The sequence below is a fragment of the Arabidopsis lyrata genome (assembly GCF_000004255.2).
Source record: "Arabidopsis lyrata subsp. lyrata unplaced genomic scaffold ARALYscaffold_6, whole genome shotgun sequence".
In the NCBI taxonomy this organism is placed as follows: domain Eukaryota; kingdom Viridiplantae; phylum Streptophyta; class Magnoliopsida; order Brassicales; family Brassicaceae; genus Arabidopsis; species Arabidopsis lyrata.
This window is the reverse complement of record NW_003302550.1, coordinates 9,798,993-9,819,425: the sequence shown is the minus strand read 5'-3', so window position 1 is coordinate 9,819,425 and position 20,433 is coordinate 9,798,993. Positions and strand designations below refer to the sequence as shown.

The window sequence follows — 20,433 nt, the reverse complement described above, 5'->3', positions numbered from 1 at the left end:
TTATCTGAGAAACCAATGTCAAACCGAACAGAAATTCTCAGGTTACCAAAGCCTAATTGAAAATATGCCGATCGGTTCAGCCTAGAGAAACAAAACCAAGCCGAAAACCAAAAATCTCGGTTCGGCTCAGTTCGGGTCAAAATCGCAGGACTAGGTGTTCGTATCTATTGGGCAAATGTTAACACTAAACAATGACCGCATTGTGTGTATGGAAAGACAATTACACCAATCACCAAATTTATCCGCTTTGGTGTAGACCTGACACACCGTGCTTAGTCAAGAAGACACAAGTAACACCAAACAAGGAATGCTTACTAATTACATCTGAATCACAAGTGTTTTTAGATCATGAAACACTAACTAACATATATCATACTAAGAGCATATAAACAGAGGACAGATGCGTCTGAACTTACAAGGGAATGTTAAAAGGATGTTTTCTTTCTTGCCTATGATTCGAAGAACACTTACCCTTACGGATTCAGTTAGCTTTGCGGACTTCTCTGGTCAGTTTCTGGATGTTCAGGTTGAGGAACCGAAACACCTCCATTCATTCTTGCACGTGCTTCCGCAAACATACGTTGTTGCTCAGCAGCTGCTTCCTCTTCAGTCATTTGAGCTCCACTATTCCATTTCACGCTCCTCTGTGTGTCCTGCTATAGAGTTCCAAATTTAGAAGACTGTTAACTTTAACCGTTTCTTCGTCTCCTCGTGATCAAGAGTAAGAGAAGAAAGTAGAGAATTATTATTACCATAGTTTCATACTTATGTTGCTCATACGCAGCATAAACTTCTTCAATGTATTCTCCAAAACCAAGAACCTGTAATGCCTTGAGAACATGCTCAGGAGCAATCGTCCGTTTATCCTCTTTGTTACAAACGTCATTAGCTTCTGAAGATACAAGATTTATAAACTCTGCAAAAATGTTTGAAATGTCCATAACCTAACCACAATAAGAAAACCAAGAACACTCTCATATATAGATGAAAGCGTAGGTAAACTATATGATCTTACCTACACAACATTCAATGAGAAGATCTTGAGCATCTCTAGCAACACGAACATCTGGTGGTAACATCTCCTTTATAATCTTAGTCATCGTAGCTAAATCAATAAGAGAACAAAACATATTCTTAGCGAGATAAACAAATCATGAAGTTTCTTATGCTCATGAATCCTATAACCATCAAGCAGTGGATCGGAAAAAAACTAACCTTTAGGAAGAGAAGCGTCTTCCTTGGATTTGCCGACTATATCCATTGGATCCATCGTTTAATCTACAGAATTCATCAGGTTCAAGAGTAAGATGCTTGTACACGAAGATCTGCATACAGAGCAATCAAGGGGCGATCGAAAAAAACGAGAAAATAGAGATAATTGACTCACCGTAACTGAGTCAACACGGTTTAAAGAGAAGATCCGAATCAGAAAGCAGACGAGTCAACCGAGTCGCGGTGAGATCTGGCGCCGGGAAGTCGATCGGATTGTACGGAATCTTATCGGAGGAATTTTCTCTCTCCTTCGCGTTCTCTAGCAGAGTCGACTAGGGCAAACGGAAGACGCAAAAGCGCGTGAATCCCACTTTCTTTTACAACAGCTTGGAGACGGCGCGTGAAGATAACTTTAACTTCTTGTAGAAATTGGATTTTAAAAACCAAAACCAAAATGGGCCGGAGATTGACCCGAACCAGGCCCATTTATCTCCTCCATCATATTCTGATTTTGCTTTCTTCTCCGAGACTGGTTTAGAATCTCGAATTGCTGCCTCTCTCGGTGGTGAAGACAATGGGGTCAGACGAGGAAGATTTCGTGTTTCATGGGACACCAATAGAGCGCGAAGAAGAAATCGGGAGTCGGAAGAAGAAAGCAGTCGCTGGGGCTTCAGGCAATCTAAGAACTCTCCCTGCTTGGAAGCAAGAGGTGAGTTTTTCTTTGATCTTCTAGTTCGTCTGTTTAGTTGCTGGTGAATTAGGGAAATTAAGCATCGCGAGACTCGCTTTGGTTATGAACATGGAAGTTTTGTTATTGTGATTTTAACTTACTGTAGATAGCTTAATAGGTTTCAATGTCGAGTGAGGTTAGAGAGATAGTATATTAGTAATTGGAGTAGTGGGAGGGAGCTTAAACAGCTTGAAAAATTGTGAGTATCTGAGAATTAACCTTGTGCAATGAAATCAAAGTGAATGTCTCTATCTAAGCTGGTTTAATACTGCAAAACATGTTGGATTGATGTGTATCTGAGATTTAGTTATATGCTGTGTTTATTCTTGTTTGTGAATGTATCTATGAATAGTTATTAGATTGATAATCTGTATATAGGCGTTGCCTTGTAGTTATTTTGAAATAAAACTTTATTAGTGTTGGTATCTTCCTTGGTCTATAATTGCAAACTAATTGAAGCAATCTGCGTTGAGAATTTGTCTCCTTACTAATGGATGCATGGTATTGCTTTGAATTCCTTGTCCAGGTTCTTTGTGCGCATGCTTTCCACTATGATTGTTTTACTGGAAATAACGTCTATCTGTATATAGTTATATTATGAGGAAAGCTGCTAACATGTCAAGTCTTACCAAACTCAGGTGACTGATGAAGAAGGCCGGAGAAGGTTCCATGGAGCATTTACTGGTGGATATTCTGCTGGGTATTACAATACAGTGGGATCAAAAGAGGGTAAAGTTTACATTACCTGAACTTTAGAGACTTTTATCTGTGCTTTTCTGTTTACAATCTAATTCGAACTTCAGGCTGGGCTCCACAGTCATTTACATCTTCAAGGAAGAACAGAGCTGGAGCGAGAAAGCAAAGTATCTCAGACTTTCTAGATGAAGATGAAAAGGCTGTATGTTTCATCTTTATCTCCTTGTTAGATCCGTTCAAGCTTTATTTCGAGTCATTTTTAAGCTTGTCAAAGTTTGATTACCGCATATTGCATAATTCTTTAACGATGTTACACCATTCTAAATGATTTTTCATTTCAGGATATGGAGGGCAAGTCACTGTCTGCGAGCTCACAATTTGACACATTTGGGTTTACGGCAGCTGAACATTCCCGAAAGCAAGCTGAGAAAGAACAGCATGAGAGGTCTCTGTGTACTTATGTGTCATATTTTTTTAATTATTTCTTATCAATCTTTCTAATATGCTTTGCAATCATTGGAAGCTTGTTAAGAGCTATGTTAGGCTGTAATTTTGGTGGGGCTCCATTTACTTTGGCATTAGTGATAATGTTTAGAGATTGTGTGATAGTCTATTTTCTATAAGAAGTTGCTACAAGTTATGGTTCCCTTTCTCTCATTCAAGTTGGCTATGAAGTTGCTATCTATATATTTTATGCTTCGTTTGTAACATATTGTTTCTGTTTCACAGGCCATCAGCCATTCCTGGCCCAGTTCCTGACGAACTTGTTGCTCCAGTTTCAGAGTCAATTGGTTAGTTTCTATAAGCCTCTTTAATATTTTGCAAAAGTTCCTTCTCTTTTGTTCTCTTTATTTTCGAATGCATCAAGTGGAGAAATCCTGATCTCACATATATGCTTCTTTATATTGTTCAGGGGTCAAACTTTTGCTAAAGATGGGATGGCGGCGTGGTCATTCAATAAAGGATGTGCGTGCCAGTTCAGGTTTGAACTTGTTTAACATGCACTAATCCATAATCTTCTTTTGTTTTGTGCACCAATAAAAACCGTCAGTACTTTTTTTATTTTGGAAATTCACAGCAAGCTATTTATTTTGTGCCTCTCTCTTTTATACCTTGTTGGTGCAGATGCTCGTAGAGAAGCTAGAAAAGCATTCTTAGCCTTCTCTACTGATGAGAATACAAAGGAAACTCCCGACTCACTGGTTTCGGAGACTGAAGTGGAAACTTCTCTGGGTCCACAGTTTAGTGAAGATATTAAACTTTCTGAAAGCACTCCTGTGAGTAAATTTTCCAGTTTCTCTTTTCAAACGAGCTTTATATTGTTGATTGTAATTGCTACTGGTGTGATACATCTATTAGTCATATTTTTCTTGAATTTCTCTTCTACATTTTATTAACATAGTGCTATGAATACTGCTTCAAATCTGCTGCCGAGGTTCTTCAGATAGTACCCTCAGTTACATTGATTGTGATTATATCCTTTGTTCCTCCTTTATCTGTTGCAGGTATATGTTCTCAATCCAAAGCAAGATCTGCATGGATTAGGATATGATCCTTTTAAGCATGCTCCTGAATTTAGAGGTATCTAGTTTGGACTTTTTATGATGTTTCTGCTGACAGGGCATTCTTGGTCATTGACTTGCTTCACATTTTTCTGATCCATAGAAAAGAAAAGATCTCGCTTGTCTGCCAATAAGGAGGTTGGCTTCAGAAAACCTTTATCAATGAAGGAAAGTCTTTTTGGACCCAAATGTAAGATTTTGACTCACCATTTTTTCTTTTCTTTCTTGTTAATTTTCTCTTCGTTGCTTAAAAATACTTACATGCATCTATAGCGTATCTCTATGCCAGCTTTTACTTGGCATTCTTGTTGCGTGAAAACTACTCATGGGTTGTGTCAGTTACTAATATGAGTTAAACAATCAGCAGGAAAGATTGCTCCGGGATTTGGCATTGGAGCACTTGAGGAACTTGATGTTGAGGATGAAGATGTCTATGCTGGTAAGGACAGAAGAGCTATTTCCCTCATCATGGTTTCTTTGTTCATATATGTATAAGTGTCTGTTTAGGTTGAACTATTATTTATTCTAGAGATGACAAACCATTGTCCACAGTGGTTAACTTATAGCTTATGTATGTTGTAAAAGTAATTTGCTATTGAAAAAGAATAATACTGGTAATAGGTGCAAAAACTTGCTTGACAATTTGATGTGTTAGTTTTGGATTTATCAACTGCCTGTTACTCAGAATATGCTGCAATACCAAAGTGTTTTTCTTTTCTTTCAGGTTACGATTTTGATCAGACTTATGTCATAGAAGATGAACAGCCAGCTAGACCGAGCAATGACAATAGACTGAGGTTAACCTCAAAAGAGCATGACGTTCTGCCAGGTTTTGGAGCTGCTAAGAATTCTGACTACAGTATGGAGAGGTAATTCAAACTAATGTTTCAATGATTCACAAACATGAGGACATTGTTAAATCAGATTAATAAAATTTCATGTCTAATTTGCTCTCAGAATTTTCTGATTATGGCTACTTACTTTCATATGTACAGATAGTCTAATTCATATCATTGTGTGCTCTGTATACTATGTCAGATTTAATCCTCCGAATATCCCCAAGGATTTTGTGGCGCGGCATAAATTTTCTGGTCCTCTTGAGGCTGAAACTAAGCCAACTGTTTCTGCTCCTCCAGATGTTCCGCCCCCTGCAGATAATAATCTGAAACTTTTGATCGAAGGGTTTGCAACTTTTGTTTCCCGTTGCGGGAAACTATATGAGGATCTTTCTAGAGAGAAGAACCAATCAAATCAGCTGTTTGATTTTCTTCGGGGAGGTAACGGTCATGACTACTACAGAAGAAGGCTGTGGGAGGAGCAGCAAAAGCGCAGTGATCAAAGTAAGCTGACATTAGATGTTAAGCAGTCTCCAACCGTACCGAAAATGACTGCAGAAACACGTGGCAGCTTATTAGGGGAAAAGCCACTTCAGAGAAGTTTGAAAGAAACCGATACTTCTGCTTCTTCTGGAGGCTCCTTCCAGTTCCCGACCAATCTCTCTGACACATTCACCAAATCAGCTTCATCTGTAAGTAAACAACTTCACACCTTATAAGACTTTCTGCTTGATTACACTTGGTAGTTGAGGTTCAAGGAAAGGATATGCCTTTGTTTTCCTTGCACTTACATTCTAGACTTATCTTTCTCTCCTTGAAATAGCAAGAGGCAGCAGATGCTGTGAAGCCCTTCAAAGATGATCCGGCTAAACAAGAAAGATTTGAGCAGTTTTTCAAGGAGAAATACAAAGGAGGGTTACGTACAACAGACTCCAACAGAGTTAACAGCATGTCGGAATCAGCTCGTGCTCAAGAGAGGCTGGACTTTGAGGCTGCAGCTGAGGCAATTGAGAAAGGGAAAGCTTACAAGGAGGTTAGACGGGCTACTGAACAGCCTATCGACTTCCTTGCAGGAGGGCTGCAGTTTACTTCTGGTGGAACAGAGGTATGTCTACAGAATCTTCTTTGCAGTTTTCATTTGGAATTTCAATGCTCATACGTAAAACTTTCTTTTACAGCAAATTAAAGACACTGGCGTGGTAGACATGAAATCGAGTAAGACGTATCCTAAAAGGGAAGAGTTCCAATGGCGTCCTTCACCTCTTTTGTGCAAGCGTTTTGATCTTCCTGATCCGTTCATGGGAAAGGTAAACAAGTGGTTCCTTGCTTCTCCTTCATGAGTCATTTAAAGCTTAAATCCATTGAACACTAGAAAATAGCTTCCTCTACACATCAAACGATTAATATTTTATTCTGGAGAGCACTTGTTAGTGAAGTTTTGCATAATCATGACTTTAATTACATCAAATGCAATTTGCTCAGATATGGTGAGATATGTTAACAATGAATGATGTGCATGTTAAGATAAAAAAGGACAGTGAGACACTGTTCGACTTGATCTCTTTTGTTTAGGTGTAGAGTATACAATTTTCAGTGCCGTCTTCTTGCTTAGGTGTAAAATTTAGTACTTGATTGATCAATACATTCCATTAAATTTTACAGCTGCCACCTGCTCCGCGAGCGAGAAACAAGATGGATTCTCTCATATTCTTGCCAGATACAGTGAAAGCTGCATGTACACGTCAAGTATCTGAGTCGCAAGAACCTAAGACAGAGACATCAATAGAAGAGCCTGAAGTTGAGGTAGAAGTGGAGAATGTGGAGAGGCCTGTTGATCTTTACAAGGTAAAGCGGGTGTCTTTGTCTGAGAAGGTTTATGCTAGCTCAATTTGATGTATTCGATTTATTAATATTCGGTCATGTTCACTTGTAGGCCATCTTCTCTGATGATTCTGAAGATGATGAAGATCAACCAATAAATGGAAAGATACAAGAGGGTCAAGAAAAGAAGAATGAAGCGGCTGCAACCACATTAAACCGTCTAATAGCTGGTGACTTTCTTGAATCTCTAGGGAAAGAACTAGGGTTCGAAGTACCTTCTGATGTCCCATACCAGGAAGGAATCAAGCCAATGGAAGAAGAGAGCAAGTCCAGAAGCAAACCGGAAGACTCTTCGGATAAAAGACGTGATCGATCGGGACTGAAAGAGAAAGTGGAGGAGAAGAGAAGCAGCCTCATACTTGGGTCTGAAGAAGAAAAGAGTAGAAAAAAAAGAGAGAAATCGCCAAGAAAAGGAAGTGGTGGCAACAATCTATCATCGGGTGAATTCTCAGGAGATGAACGGAGGAGAAAACGATCTAATAAGAAGGATAGACCCATTGATTCAGAGAGCGATTCATCCAGCGACTACCACAGCAGGGATAAGCAAGGATCAAGATCAAGAAGAAAGCGAAGAGAATCTTCTAGAGAGAAGAGAAGTAGCCACAAGAAACACTCAAAGCATCACAGGACCAAGAAGTCATCTTCTTCTCGGTATAGCTCAGACGAAGAACAAAAAGAGTCAAGGCGGGAGAAGAAGAGGCGACGAGACTGAAACCTAATCAGAGCTGTTGACTCATTAAACTCGGGAGATATCAGAGCACTTGCATAGATTTTTGTATGAACATTGAAACAACGTAGTTTCGAGGTACGCAATGAATGATTCTCTGCACTGTCTCGAGATGGACACAGGTTAGATAGCAAATGATGAGCTTGTTGTTGGGTTCATTGTCTCCTATGAGGTAGAGAGCGATATAGTCCTTTACTTTATTTATATTGGTAAAATAATTAGATTATGCGTTTGAATTAAAATTTTTTTTTGCAAAATTGAAAGATGTTATACAAGAAATTCACAAATAAGAGTGTTATCTTTCTCTATTTATACTAGAAAAGTCTTAAAAACATTGATTATATAGTACATAATTATGTTTAATAAACCGAATATTTAAAGACTATCACAAATCCTACAAACTCTCAACTCCGCACACATTAAAGCAAACTTGCTACAACATCATGCTTATTGCTTGAAGAATCCAAAACGGCACGAGCGGTTTCCAAAACGCTTTGACCGCAAACGTAATGACTCCGACACACAGGCATATAAACTTCAGCTCCGCCGATCAACTCCGTCTCTTTCTCCTCCGTCTTCCTCATCGTAAACAAAGCTCTCTTCCCACAAACCTCACACCGTGACGTCAGCTTCGTAACCGTATCCGCAATTGGAATCAAATCAAGCACCGAACCAAACCTCCTCCGCTTAAAATCACCATCCAATCCAGCAACAATTACAGTTTTACCCTCTCTATCAGCAGCTTGACGGCAAAACTCGTATAGATCTCCGAAGAATTGAGCTTCGTCGATTCCAATCACATCTAATCGATTCTCGTATTCGTCGAATCCGAACCTCTCTTTGAAGGACGAGAGATCGGGAAGTGACCAGCAAGGGAATTTCTCACCGTCGTGAGTAACTATTGATTCAGTGCAGTATCTTGTGTCTTTGTTTGATTTGATGATTGCGATTTGTTTACCGGTTTCTTTTTCGGCGAGGATACGGCGGAGAAGTGTTGTGGTTTTACCGGAGAACATTGGTCCGACGACTACGTGTATTTCGCCGGGAGTTGTGAAAGAGAGCGGCGCCGTCGCTTTCGTTTGTAGTTTTCTGGTGGAAATGGCGGAGGGAGGTGCATTTGTGGGGGATCTGTTGTTGATTGAGATGGTGGAAGTGGTGAGGGAGGAGAAGCGAAGAGCGGTGGAGAAGAGAGAAGGTTTAGGGAGATGAAGAGAGAAAGGAGCAAGAGATGGTGAGATTAATGTTCTCATCGAAACACCAAACATTTGATGACAGTGGGAAGGAGGAGGAGGAAGAAGAAGCCGCAAGGAATTAGGGTTTATTGGGAAAAGGGGTTTATTGGAACGACTCTTTAGTAGTACTTTTTTTTTTTGTATTAATGGATAGCTAGTTTTGGAGAACAAGCTAAGAATTTTAACAGATTTCTAAAAAAAATAACACTATTTTGATTATATAAAACATTAAATCATTCAAGCTAGTTTCATGACCAATAAATAGTTTTAAATCGAAAAAAAAACATTTGGAAAGAGAAAAAGGAAACTAGAATGAAAAAACAATATCTTTAGAGGTGAGAATGATAATGTTTAAATGGTATGGAGTGCCTCATCGCGACTTTGATGAGGAATTTTGGTTTCATCTCAGATTTATATTCTAGTTAATCGATCTGAGTGGTGTACGTTTGCAGTAGAAATTCAACATTTTAAGTTTTTGAAACTTTCTTTCCTAGCTTTTATATTACATTCAGCTCACGTTGTAGCATTGTCTGTACCGATTGCGTAGCAAAAAAAGCAAGAGCACGAGGTTTTATAATTTCCCATACATCGGTTCCGGATTGGTTCTTTTTAGAAGAAAGTATTCACCCGATAACTTAATATAATGGTGTTTTTATTGAAAAAAGAAAGATGGTATGGGGTCGAAGCTAACCCTTCTCTTCGGTCTAGTTTGGAGACTAAGCAATTGCACTACGATTGGGCTATGTCTTGTGTGGACAAATCTCAAATTCATTCATTGGTGTAGTATTTGAGAGTGACTAACATTGATTCAAGTAGTAAAGACCCACCAGCTTTGCCAAGACTAAGTGATCTGACTTATATTTTTGTATGATCGATCTTACTTTGCAAAGATCAGACAACACAAATCATCCGACAATACAGGGATAATCACAGCTTTTGCTTCCATACATACATGTGATTTTTGGTCCTAGTAAAATTTGAATAATCTACATATTATCACATATCTATCCACCAGTACGCCATATATCTAGTTCGACCACTAAGTTTGAAATATTATGCGCTTTTTATTACAAATTTCTAAAATATTCATATTTTAATTTTATTTCTAAACTACAATAATACTAGAAGAAATGAAAAGGTTTACAAAATGGAAAGATTAATTTTGACAAAGAAAAAAAGAAGAGGAAAATTATATAAATGAAAAGAAGTAAAAAAAAAAAAAAAAAGCAAGTGTGAGAATCATTAGTCTGTCAATCATAGACTGGATTTTTTTTTTGACCAAAAGGACAAAAGACGAGGATGAGAGAAATATATATCTGTACGGCAAAACGGTGAGTCATCAGATTCCTCCATTCAAATCTCCTCTCCTCCCAGTTATTCTCACATGCATGTATCATATGTTAGTAACCACACGCTTCTCTCTCTCTTTCTATATATATGAGCTCGTAGATTTATAATTACTCTGCATCTATGCACTTCTGTCTAAATTTATCTAAATGTTTTTTTTTTTTTGTCTTTTTTTGAGATCAATAATGATTTGTGTTCATCAACCAGATCTGTGAATTATTTTTGTTTGTTTCTTTTTTTTTTTTAGTTCTCTCCTCATTTTTATGTTTGGATTTAGAGTGAAGTCGCTGGAGGCAGCGGTTCATCGATCAATTCCTGTGAATATTTTTGTTTTCAAAAGCATGAATCGATCGATAAACCTCTGCATCCAGCGCTTACTCTTCCTCATCTGTTTAATAATCTATTTGAGAATGCTCAAAAGAAAAAAAAAAATCCGATATAATTTGGATTCGTTAAAATCTTCTCAGCTGAAATTGATCCCCAGTCTAAGTGAAAGTATTGATTTTTAGCTGTTGTTTTTAGGTGTACTTCATTCCTAGTGTATCGTGTTTATAGTTGACTTATAAACCTACCTTAAATCCTAACATGTGTTTCATGACAACTTCGGTTACAAACTTCAGTTTTGTTTTTAACTTTTTTTCTCCACAGGATAATGATTATGTTGGCAGCTTATTTTCTTGTTCTGTGTTTTTTCTACAATGGTGCTGAATCTGATGATGATGATGCAGTTTTACTTTTTGTTTACATGTATCAAGGTTTTAGTTCCATATAGTCTTGCTTCATCTAGCAAGTTTTTTTTTGTTGAGCCATGGAATCCAATTACTTCAGCTTTGCAGATTAGTAGATCGGCCGCTAGTTTTGTTCCTGTTGTGGCCTGAGCATGGCTATGTTTTTATGAGTGAGTTCCTGAAATTTGCTGTGATCTCTTGTTTTCTTGATGCAATGTGTGCTTTTGCTTGATTCTCTGGCTCTATTAAGTATTAACTGCTAATTTACCTGGACATTGCATTATTCTAGAACCCTTGCTTTTGCATTACTATGTTCATTCTTGTCTATTGGTAAGGAATCCACATAGAATAGTGTAATAATTACTCAAAAACTTTGGTACATTGCGCAATCCAGAGTGCGTGATAACCCTTTAATCAGGATCCAAGTGGTGATATTCAGTGATTAATAACAGTCTAGAGAGCCATGCTGCTAATTTTTGTTCCTTTGGCATTACTATTTATGAAACTGGCTGTTCAAGAAGAATCAAATTCACTCTTTAAACTTTTGTGTCTCTATCTATCTCTGTTGAAAAAGACACTTTTGTTATTAGTCATTGGTCTTCTTCTTGTGTTCTCTTTTTTTTCCCCTCACCTTTGGCATCACAGAGAAAAGGTGAGGGAATCTTGTGAAGTGAATGGATTCCTGAGCTCGTGGGTTAAAAATTTCTTGGAGCAAACTTCAAATGGTAACATGATTCCATTCTCAAATTAGGTAAGAAAAGGAGAATATATCTTGTTCTTTTTCAAGATCAAGACTTGTTATCTTTCTTAGATTCCCTCACACAAGAGGGGCTGTAAAATATGAGAAAATACTGTTACTCTCTTATCTTCTTATAGAGAAGTTGTGATGATGGTGGTACTACTAATAGTATGATATCGCTTTCTAGGCTGATGCTTAAACAAACATGAACTTAAATAGCATAGTAATGAAATCCATGAACAGGCATCATGGATATCCGGGCTTGAGTTTCTTTACATTGGATTTGGTAGGACTTTTTCTAGAACTTGAAATGGTGAGCTTGTTCCTTTTAAGGTCTAGTTATGGTACTACTATACATTATGGGCAAATATATATTTTGTAAATGCTATGGAACTAGTGATCAGGTGTGTATGCTCGTCTTTCTTCAATCATGTGCAATTTATTAGGAATAGAGAAAAAAACTGATTTTATAAACCGAAGTGAGTCTAGATTTTACTAGTTTAATTGCAGTTTCCGGTTTTGGTTCATACAACATGATGTTTATTCTACAATGGCCAGTTTCCGGTTTTGGTTCATACAACATGATGTTTATTCTACAATGGCTTTGATTGGTAACACAATGAGGCGTTTAAAGGTTGATCCGCTTCGATTACCAATCGAACGGATGGAACATATTGCTCGAAGAGGCTGCTAAAACGTATAGCTACATTTGAATACTAGCGGTTGGATTTTTTCTAATTTTATTTGTATGTTTTCTAATGTTTCAATGTATTCATTTTTGTTGTTCTTATTTTGTAGTACATCTCTGATGTTACTGTTACAATAAAATTCTTGTACGACATATCAAAGCAAAGATTCAGTTTTGGATCGGCAACGAATGGCTAAGCTTGAACACAAAATTGCCACGTAGGATAAGTCTGACCAATTATAACCCATCATTCAAATCCCCTTTCTTCAATCTTAACCAGGAACTCAATTTATTTATAATCTTTAGAAAAAAGGTAATGAAAGCTGAAGAAACAGTTTGCAGACAACATTGAAGAGAAGTATTAGAGATTCTTTGTCTCTTTCTCTGTCGCATTGATTCGAAAAAAGTGTGGCAGAGAAAACCATGGCTATGGCGGAGATGGCTATGAAGTCTTCACTATCTGCAAAACTCACTCTTCCTTCTTCTTCTTCCAAGAAGACACTGAGACAAATCTCTGTTTCACTTCCAACATCAACTTCAATCTCTCTGTTATCTCTCTTTGCATCTCCTCCTCATGAAGCTAAAGCTGCTGTTTCCATTTCCAAGGACCAAATCGTCTCCTCTATCACTGAAGTACTGACAATCTCACTTAACTCTGTCTTGTAATGACCAAATTGTCTCCTTTTGTTGATAAGTGTTCTTGTCTTTAACAGGTGGAGAAAACAATCAATCAAGTTCAAGAAACTGGTTCTAGTGTTTTTGATGCAACTCAGCGTGTGTTCCAAGTAGTAGGAGATGCTCTTAAACCAGCTTTGGACACTGCTTTACCACTCGCGAAGCAAGCTGGTGAAGAAGCTATAAAGCTTGCTTCTCCTGCTTTCTCAGAAGCTTCAAAGAAAGCTCAAGAAGCAATGCAGAGCTCTGGTTTTGATTCAGAGCCTGTCTTTAATGCTGCAAAGGTCAGATTTTTTTACATTCAAAGTTGTTTGGAGAACTTAGAAATTTAGGGTTTAGGGTTTAAAGTGGTTTGTATTGTTTTTGGTTGGGATGTAGACCGTAACAGATGTAGCTCAACAGACGACAAAAGCGATAGAAGATGCTAAGCCGATTGCTTCGTCGACCATTGAGACGATTTCTTCAGCTGATCCTAATGTCATTGTTGTTGCTGCTGGTGCTGCGTTTCTTGCTTACCTTCTTCTCCCCCCTGTTTGGTCTGCCATCTCTTTTAACTTCCGTGGATACAAAGGTACCTTAGTTTATTCAGCCTGAAACTCCATATAGTATATCATTTTGAGAACCAACATAAATGAGTTTTTGATTTTTTGGTGAATATGTCACAAATGTTATTGGTTAATTGGTTATCAGTTATCTATTTTGTATCTAGATTCTAATTCAGCATAGCAAAATATTGACAATTACTCTGTGTTTGGGGTTTATGTTTTTTAATGAAGGTGATCTCACGCCGGCTCAAACGCTTGATCTTCTTTGCACCAAGAACTACTTGATGGTAGATATAAGATCAGAGAAAGACAAGGAGAAAGCCGGAATTCCACGGCTCCCTTCAAATGCTAAGAACCGTGTGATCGCCATTCCGTAAGTGATTGTTTTAACTTTGATCATTCTTTTTTTGTTTACTATACCAGCAGATTTGAAAGAAACACAAAACTATGTTCTTGTAATCATCAGATTAGAAGAACTACCGAACAAAGTAAAAGGAATAGTGAGGAACTCGAAACGAGTTGAAGCAGAGATAGCAGCATTAAAAATTTCTTACCTCAAGAGAATCAACAAAGGCTCTAATATCATCATCTTGGACTCGTGAGTTTTGTTAATATCTCTTTACAAGACCTTTTTGTGAATCTTTTTTAAACTTTATTAGTCTTTATATGGCTCGTAGATACTCGGATTCGGCTAAAATAGTGGCGAAAACGTTAAAGGTTCTCGGGTTCAAGAATTGTTATATTGTGACAGATGGATTCTCTGGTGGCAGAGGATGGTTACAGAGCCGGTTAGGTACTGATTCTTACAACTTCTCGTTCGCGCAAGTATTGTCTCCATCGCGGATTATCCCGGCAGCTTCTAGAAGTTTTGGCACTAGATCCGGAACCAAGTTCCTTCCTAGCTCCGACTGAAAAACAAGAGGATACTATATATAGTTTAAAAGTGTTGTTTTATATTCCCTTTTGATAAGATTTTCGAATTATTTACTTGTCTTTTACATTTGATGATCATTTGTGTAACCAGAAAATAAGATGAAATTGAAACAGTAGTAGCTGATCATTAGAAAAAGTTATGAATAATTTATGGACTCTAATTGTAATATCACATAGATGCAAAATCATTTTGGACATCTGGTAGGTATGTGTGGCCTTAGCTTTATCTTAAAGTGGGACTGCCAATAACTTTTTGCTAAAATCCATTTTGAAAATGGTTGAAGATATAAAAATTAGATAAGTTCTCTTGGAGTTTAGTTTAGTGCTTTCAATAATGTGAAAATCAAGATATGAATTTGGTAAAATATTACGAATATTGTGCAATACATAGTTGATCTATATACCAATTATTTAAATCAAAATGTTTTCTAATTAATAAGGAGTTTGAATGGTAACACCGGCCACTCTGAATTTGTCTACAACAAATAGTTTGTAATTTTGTATAAATAAACTTCTATAGTGTAGGGGATGTGCCTTTAGTCAAGTGGATAAGTCCATTTGACTCCGCCTTCCCAATCAGAGTTCGACTCTACTAAATCGCGTTATCCCGCGTAGTAAGAATTAGCTATGGATCAAACCTTGTCGATCCAAAGATGTAAAAAAAAAAAATTCTATAGTGTAAAATGTTGTCCATCCCAAACAAATAAAATTGTCTAAATTGTATTATATCATTGAAATCTTAAACATGTATTACTCTACTGATTCATAAAATTCAAACTAGTGTATCTAGACTGAAATAAACATCATATAACCAAATAAGATGATATCAAAAGTCGAAAAGAGAAAGTAAGATGAAAAAAGGGTGTCAGAGAATACAACTACACAATGTATATAGACCGAAACCAATTTGAAGATACATGAAATCATATAAAGTAACCAAATGTAAAGTGTTATCTTCTTATTAGAAAAAAGAAAAGAGTTATCTTCTTTTCATCAATATATCATTCAATCAACTTTGAGAGATCTTTTATCATTACCACATGCTTTTTTTATTTTATTATTTTTTTTTTTTTTTATTAGTGTTACTGTAACTCTTATATCACTTCTATTATGATTCCTAACATATGTTATTACTATCATATAATAATAATATGTATAAGTTTGTTAGCTGGAACTGTAAGCTTTACCGGAATAGTGCAAAACTGTAAGAAAGAGCTGTACAAAAGAAGTGTACAAAAAAACTGAGAGTAAAACTGTTGAATAACGCTTTTGATAAAACTTTTGTGATTAGTAACTGTCAAAGTTGTACACACTCTACCGCTTTGATACCATTCAAAGCCATAGACTGAAATCAATAGAAAGATTTGGTGACTTATGTCTAATATATGCAGCCTAGATTCTGAACTGATTCATATATAATAATAAAAGTTCATATTTCATACAATGTATATAGACTGAAATCAATAAAAAGATTCATAACATGATAATAATAATAACCAGAATGTGTAACTCCTATCAAGAAAGAAGATGATAATCAGACGTGTAAAGAGTGAAAAAAAGTTTCAAAGATCAGAACCAGATTGACACGTGGCAATCACGAGCTCTCTTTATATTACGTGGACAATTTTGCCACTCATCTCTGCCACTCTCATTTTTTTTTGAATCATTCATGCTTTGTTGTTGTTCTTAGCTCTCTCTTCTCTCTCAAAAATGGCGTACAAATCCCTAAATTCAATCACCAGATCTGATATCGAAGCTCTAGGAATCTCCGGTGATGTCTCCGAGAAGCTTCTCAAAGACCTCGATGAGATCATTCACGGTTCCTCCATGCCGCCGGATACGTGGATTCAGATTTCTCGGCGAATCCTTCACCCTAATCTCCCTTTCTCTTTTCACCAGATGATGTATTATGGTTGCTACAAGGATTTCGGACCCGACCCACCCGCTTGGTTACCCGACCCGTACGAATTGTTACCATTAATTGATTTTTTTCTTCAGATTTTTATGATTATTGAAGATATGATGATTTGCTTTGTTGTTGTGTATTTTAGGAAGGTTGCTTCTTTAACTAACGTAGGCAAGTTACTAGAAAGGCGTGGCAAAGAGTTTTTAGGTGAAAATTACAAGAATCCAATTTCGAGTTTTTCGAGTTTTCAAGAGTTCTCTGTATCAAATCCTGAGGTAACTAACATTGGTGTTATTATGCCTAAATTTTTGTAATTCTGTTTTTCATGGTGATTCTTTTGATCAGGTGTATTGGAAAACTGTATTGGATGAGTTAAACATAGTGTTTTCTGTACCTCCTAAGTGTATATTAGAGAAAGATACATCTGGAGATAATCCTGGAGGTAATTGGCTTCCTGGAGCTTACTTGAATCCTGCTAGAAATTGTTTGACTAATGGTTTCAAGAGAAGATTGGATGATATTGTGATTCGATGGCGTGATGAAGGAAGCGATGATCTTCCTGTGAATACCATGACACTTTTGGAGTTACGATCGCAAGTCTGGTATGAATTTCTCATCCTTGTGGCCTTTTCTCTTTGGTGAAGAATGCTCAATGAAGTCGATTTCTTTACTGATTCCATTTTTCAAGTGTTGTGTTTCATATCAAGATCAAGCAGACAATTGTTATCTGTTGTGTAGGTTAGCTGCACATGCTCTTAGTGCTTTGGATTTGGAGGAAGAGTCAGCAATCGCTGTTGATATGCCAATGAATGTTGAGTCTGTGATCATATACCTTGCCATTGTCTTAGCAGGCCACGTAGTTGTTTCCATAGCCGATAGTTTCTCTCCCCGTGAAATATCAACACGGCTTAAAATTTCAAAAGCAAAAGCTATATTCACTCAGGTAAATTTGTCATGATTCTTTGATGGATGGAAAATGAAGGTGTAAATTTTGCTGTTAAGTTATTTTAGAGTGTAATGCAATGGTTTTAGTGATGAACTGTTTGCATTTTTGCCTTTTGAATTTAGTTCAAGTTGTGGCCAAATTCTGAACGGTTGTTATTTGATCTGTGGATTTTTAAACATAGCCCAGATGGAAAAAGCTACTTTGTTTGATTTATTGGAATGGTCACTGTTTGAAAACAGCATATAACATGGTTTCTACTCATTTGAAATTGTGAAAAGCCACTTTATTTGAATTATTGTAATGGTCACTGTATAAAAGCCACTTTTCTTGTTTGCAGGATGTGATCATTCGTGGTGATAAAAGTATTCCCCTCTATAGGTGAAGTTCTAGTAATCCAACAGTGCTGGTTTTATCTCAACGCTGTAACTCTGGTCTGACATTACTGTTCCATTCTGCAGAAGAGTCATTGATGCAGAAGCACCTCTGGCAATTGTTGTCCCAGCTAGAGGCTCTAGCTGCAGAATGAAGCTGCGCGAGAAGGATTTGTCTTGGAACAACTTTTTGGGAAAGGCAAGAAATTTGAGGTACACAGTGAATTCAATACTGTTGTATAAACAGTCATGCAATGTAACTACAACGATTTTGTCTGAGAAAAACTTAGAGCTTGCTTGTTCCCGGAGATTTGAACATGATATATGCTATACTTGTTCCTTCAGAGGTGTGGAATATGTTGCTGTAGAGAAACCAGCGGGAGCTTACACGAACATCCTTTTCTCATCCGGAACCACTGGTAAATCAATGAAAATAAATTGCATCATGGTATGTAGATGAGGATGTGGGTGTTGAATTACCAATTTTTGGTTTTCTGGTGTAGGTGAGCCAAAGGCTATTCCATGGACGAACATTTCTCCTCTGAAATCTGCTGCTGATGCCTGGTGCCACTTGGATGTTCATCGGGGGGATGTTGTTGCTTGGCCGACCAACCTTGGGTGGATGATGGGTCCGTGGCTTGTTTATGCTTCTTTGATAAATGGGGCATGCATGGCATTATACAATGGATCACCTCTTGGTCCTACCTTTGCAAAGTTTGTGCAGGTATGCCATAACGATACATTCTCATCTCATGGTTTAAGCAGAGAGAAAAAAAACCTTAAAAGAGACAAAGCAAAACATAGTTTATGCAAATATTTCCAGAAATCAAATCATAAAACATCAAAATGGGATCTATGGATGACTGAATTTCATTGCATGGTTGAGTCTGGGATTTAGGCAGCCTTGAATTTACAATATGTTTATATTCTGGGGTTAGGATGCCGAAGTAACAGTTCTAGGCGTGATACCAAGCATTGTTCGGACATGGCAAAACTCGAACTCTACTTCTGGCTATGATTGGTCACGAATCCGGTAATACAGAAGTGCATCTTCAGAATGTTGTTAAGCCTGAATTTGTTGTGACGTGGACCTTATTAAATGGTTTGAGAAAAAGAAAGTAAATTAGTTTTAATGTATTCATGCCACCACTTATTTTTCCATAAATAAATCTATCTATTTTGGTTCAAGTATTGTAGCTAGTTCTTTAAAAAATGTTCAAGAAACATCTTATGTAGTTGGTAAAGTCAAGAAGATTTGTCTATGCAGTAACATTGATGTTTTATATTTGATACTTTTTCCATAGTTGTTTTGGTTCCACTGGTGAAGCTTCAAACATAGACGAGTATCTATGGCTGATGGGCAGAGCACATTACAAACCCGTAATCGAGTATTGTGGCGGAACTGAGATTGGAGGCAGTTTTATCTCAGGTTCTTTGCTTCAGCCTCAGTCGCTGGCTGCTTTTAGCACAGCTGTCATGGGTTGCAAGCTTTTCATTCTCGGTGAAGATGGCAATCCTATTGTAAGAAACTTTATGCAATCGTAGATGATGTCTTTTGTTTTAATCGAAAAGGCTTGTAATTGGATGTGTGATTTTTTTTGTTTCCTTCCTCGTTTTAGCCTCCATACGCAGCAGGAGTAGGCGAATTGGCTCTTTGTCCTCACATGTTTGGAGCTTCAAGCACCCTCCTGAACGGAAATCACTTCAAAGTTTACTTCCAAGGAATGCCCACCTTCCAAGGACAGGTAATCCAACCCTTGCCATATATATACAGAGGTTTTCATTGGTGTTAAGTCTGGGGCTTGCCTGCTTTTCGATAGATTTTACGAAGACATGGGGATTTATTTGAACGGACTTCAAAAGGATACTACCGTGCTCATGGACGTGCTGATGACACAATGAATCTTGGTGGCATAAAGGTAGCTTTACTGTAGAGATTCTTATATAGTATTGAAATGCACAGGCCTAACAATCTGCATTATCATCATCATAATCATATTCTGTTGATTGTTCTTGTGCAGGTCGGTTCTATTGAGATAGAACGAGTCTGTAATTCCGTTGATGACAGTGTTCTGGAGACGGCAGCCATCGGTGTTCCACCTCCTAGTGGCGGTCCTGAGCAGCTAGTAATCGCTGTTGTGTTCAAGAGCCCAGAAATATCGAAACACGATTTGAACGTCTTGAAGAAGTCCTTCAACTCTGAGATACAAAAGAAGCTGAATCCATTGTTCAAGGTTTGTAACAAAAACAAAACACAAGAGAGTTCAAGTTGTTGTGTGGCCAATGTGGATGTTTATGTATGTGTTTTTCATCTGGCAGGTATCATCTGTTGTGACTCTGCCTTCTTTACCAAGGACGGCCACAAATAAGGTTATGAGAAGAGTTCTAAGGCAACAACTTACTCAGACCAGTCTAAACTCGAAGCTATGAGGCAATTGCTCTCCAATACCAAATGTTGGTTTTTGCCATTCACAACATTTGGTCTTTGTTGTAAAATCCACATCCATGTCTGTATCAATAAATGATTCTCAATTCACATAAATAAAGAGTGGATCTAGTGTACATACATGTAGTGAGATCCTTCCTTACCCTCTCTCTCCATGTGAATCTCACTCAATTTTGGTTATGATTTTATTTCGAAACAAAATTAGAAGATAACAAAAACCTGATCATTCAAAT

General features: G+C 37.4%; 5 protein-coding genes across 7 annotated transcripts; 3 read left to right on the top strand and 2 right to left on the bottom strand.

Moving 5' to 3' along the window:
• Window positions 1-291: 291 nt before the first annotated feature.
• Window positions 292-1,566, bottom strand: LOC9310179 (protein Dr1 homolog). 2 transcript variants are annotated; one of them, XM_021021430.1, is made up of 5 exons: window positions 1,388-1,566; window positions 1,216-1,278; window positions 1,016-1,105; window positions 753-916; window positions 292-653 (listed from the first exon to the last, which is right to left on the bottom strand). In XM_021021430.1, exons 2-5 carry the CDS (start codon window positions 1,268-1,270, stop codon window positions 486-488), a joined length of 477 nt encoding a protein of 158 aa, XP_020877089.1. In that variant the 5' UTR covers window positions 1,271-1,278; window positions 1,388-1,566; the 3' UTR covers window positions 292-485. The 2 variants fall into 2 exon arrangements, with proteins under 2 accessions (XP_020877089.1, XP_020877088.1); XM_021021429.1 differs by having other exon boundaries at window positions 292-656; window positions 1,388-1,565.
• A 128-nt stretch (window positions 1,567-1,694) lies between these two features.
• Window positions 1,695-7,901, top strand: LOC9308103 (G patch domain-containing protein TGH). The gene is made up of 16 exons (XM_002874065.2): window positions 1,695-1,921; window positions 2,581-2,671; window positions 2,746-2,840; window positions 2,980-3,083; window positions 3,368-3,429; window positions 3,552-3,620; window positions 3,764-3,915; window positions 4,144-4,219; window positions 4,304-4,390; window positions 4,565-4,639; window positions 4,925-5,069; window positions 5,239-5,728; window positions 5,860-6,141; window positions 6,215-6,343; window positions 6,699-6,881; window positions 6,970-7,901. Exons 1-16 carry the CDS (start codon window positions 1,787-1,789, stop codon window positions 7,627-7,629), a joined length of 2,835 nt encoding a protein of 944 aa, XP_002874111.1. The 5' UTR covers window positions 1,695-1,786; the 3' UTR covers window positions 7,630-7,901.
• A 64-nt stretch (window positions 7,902-7,965) lies between these two features.
• Window positions 7,966-9,008, bottom strand: LOC9310178 (thymidine kinase b). The gene has a single exon (XM_002871987.2). It carries the CDS (start codon window positions 8,907-8,909, stop codon window positions 8,064-8,066), a length of 846 nt encoding a protein of 281 aa, XP_002872033.1. The 5' UTR covers window positions 8,910-9,008; the 3' UTR covers window positions 7,966-8,063.
• Window positions 9,009-12,678: 3,670 nt separating this feature from the next.
• Window positions 12,679-14,667, top strand: LOC9310177 (calcium sensing receptor, chloroplastic). Of its 2 annotated transcripts, none has more exons than XM_002874064.2 (6): window positions 12,679-13,011; window positions 13,092-13,337; window positions 13,432-13,624; window positions 13,830-13,971; window positions 14,065-14,196; window positions 14,276-14,667. In XM_002874064.2, the coding sequence occupies exons 1-6, from the start codon at window positions 12,802-12,804 to the stop codon at window positions 14,508-14,510; spliced, it is 1,158 nt and encodes a 385-aa protein (XP_002874110.1). In that variant the 5' UTR covers window positions 12,679-12,801; the 3' UTR covers window positions 14,511-14,667. The 2 variants fall into 2 exon arrangements, with proteins under 2 accessions (XP_002874110.1, XP_020877596.1); XM_021021937.1 differs by having other exon boundaries at window positions 14,350-14,495.
• Window positions 14,668-16,169: 1,502 nt separating this feature from the next.
• LOC9310176 (probable acyl-activating enzyme 17, peroxisomal) lies at window positions 16,170-20,344 on the top strand. The gene is made up of 14 exons (XM_021022533.1): window positions 16,170-16,492; window positions 16,583-16,712; window positions 16,783-17,039; window positions 17,176-17,380; window positions 17,721-17,761; window positions 17,842-17,967; window positions 18,100-18,173; window positions 18,258-18,478; window positions 18,693-18,787; window positions 19,059-19,275; window positions 19,374-19,499; window positions 19,575-19,673; window positions 19,776-19,988; window positions 20,074-20,344. Exons 1-14 carry the CDS (start codon window positions 16,242-16,244, stop codon window positions 20,182-20,184), a joined length of 2,166 nt encoding a protein of 721 aa, XP_020878192.1. The 5' UTR covers window positions 16,170-16,241; the 3' UTR covers window positions 20,185-20,344.
• The last annotated feature ends 89 nt before the right edge of the window (window positions 20,345-20,433 follow it).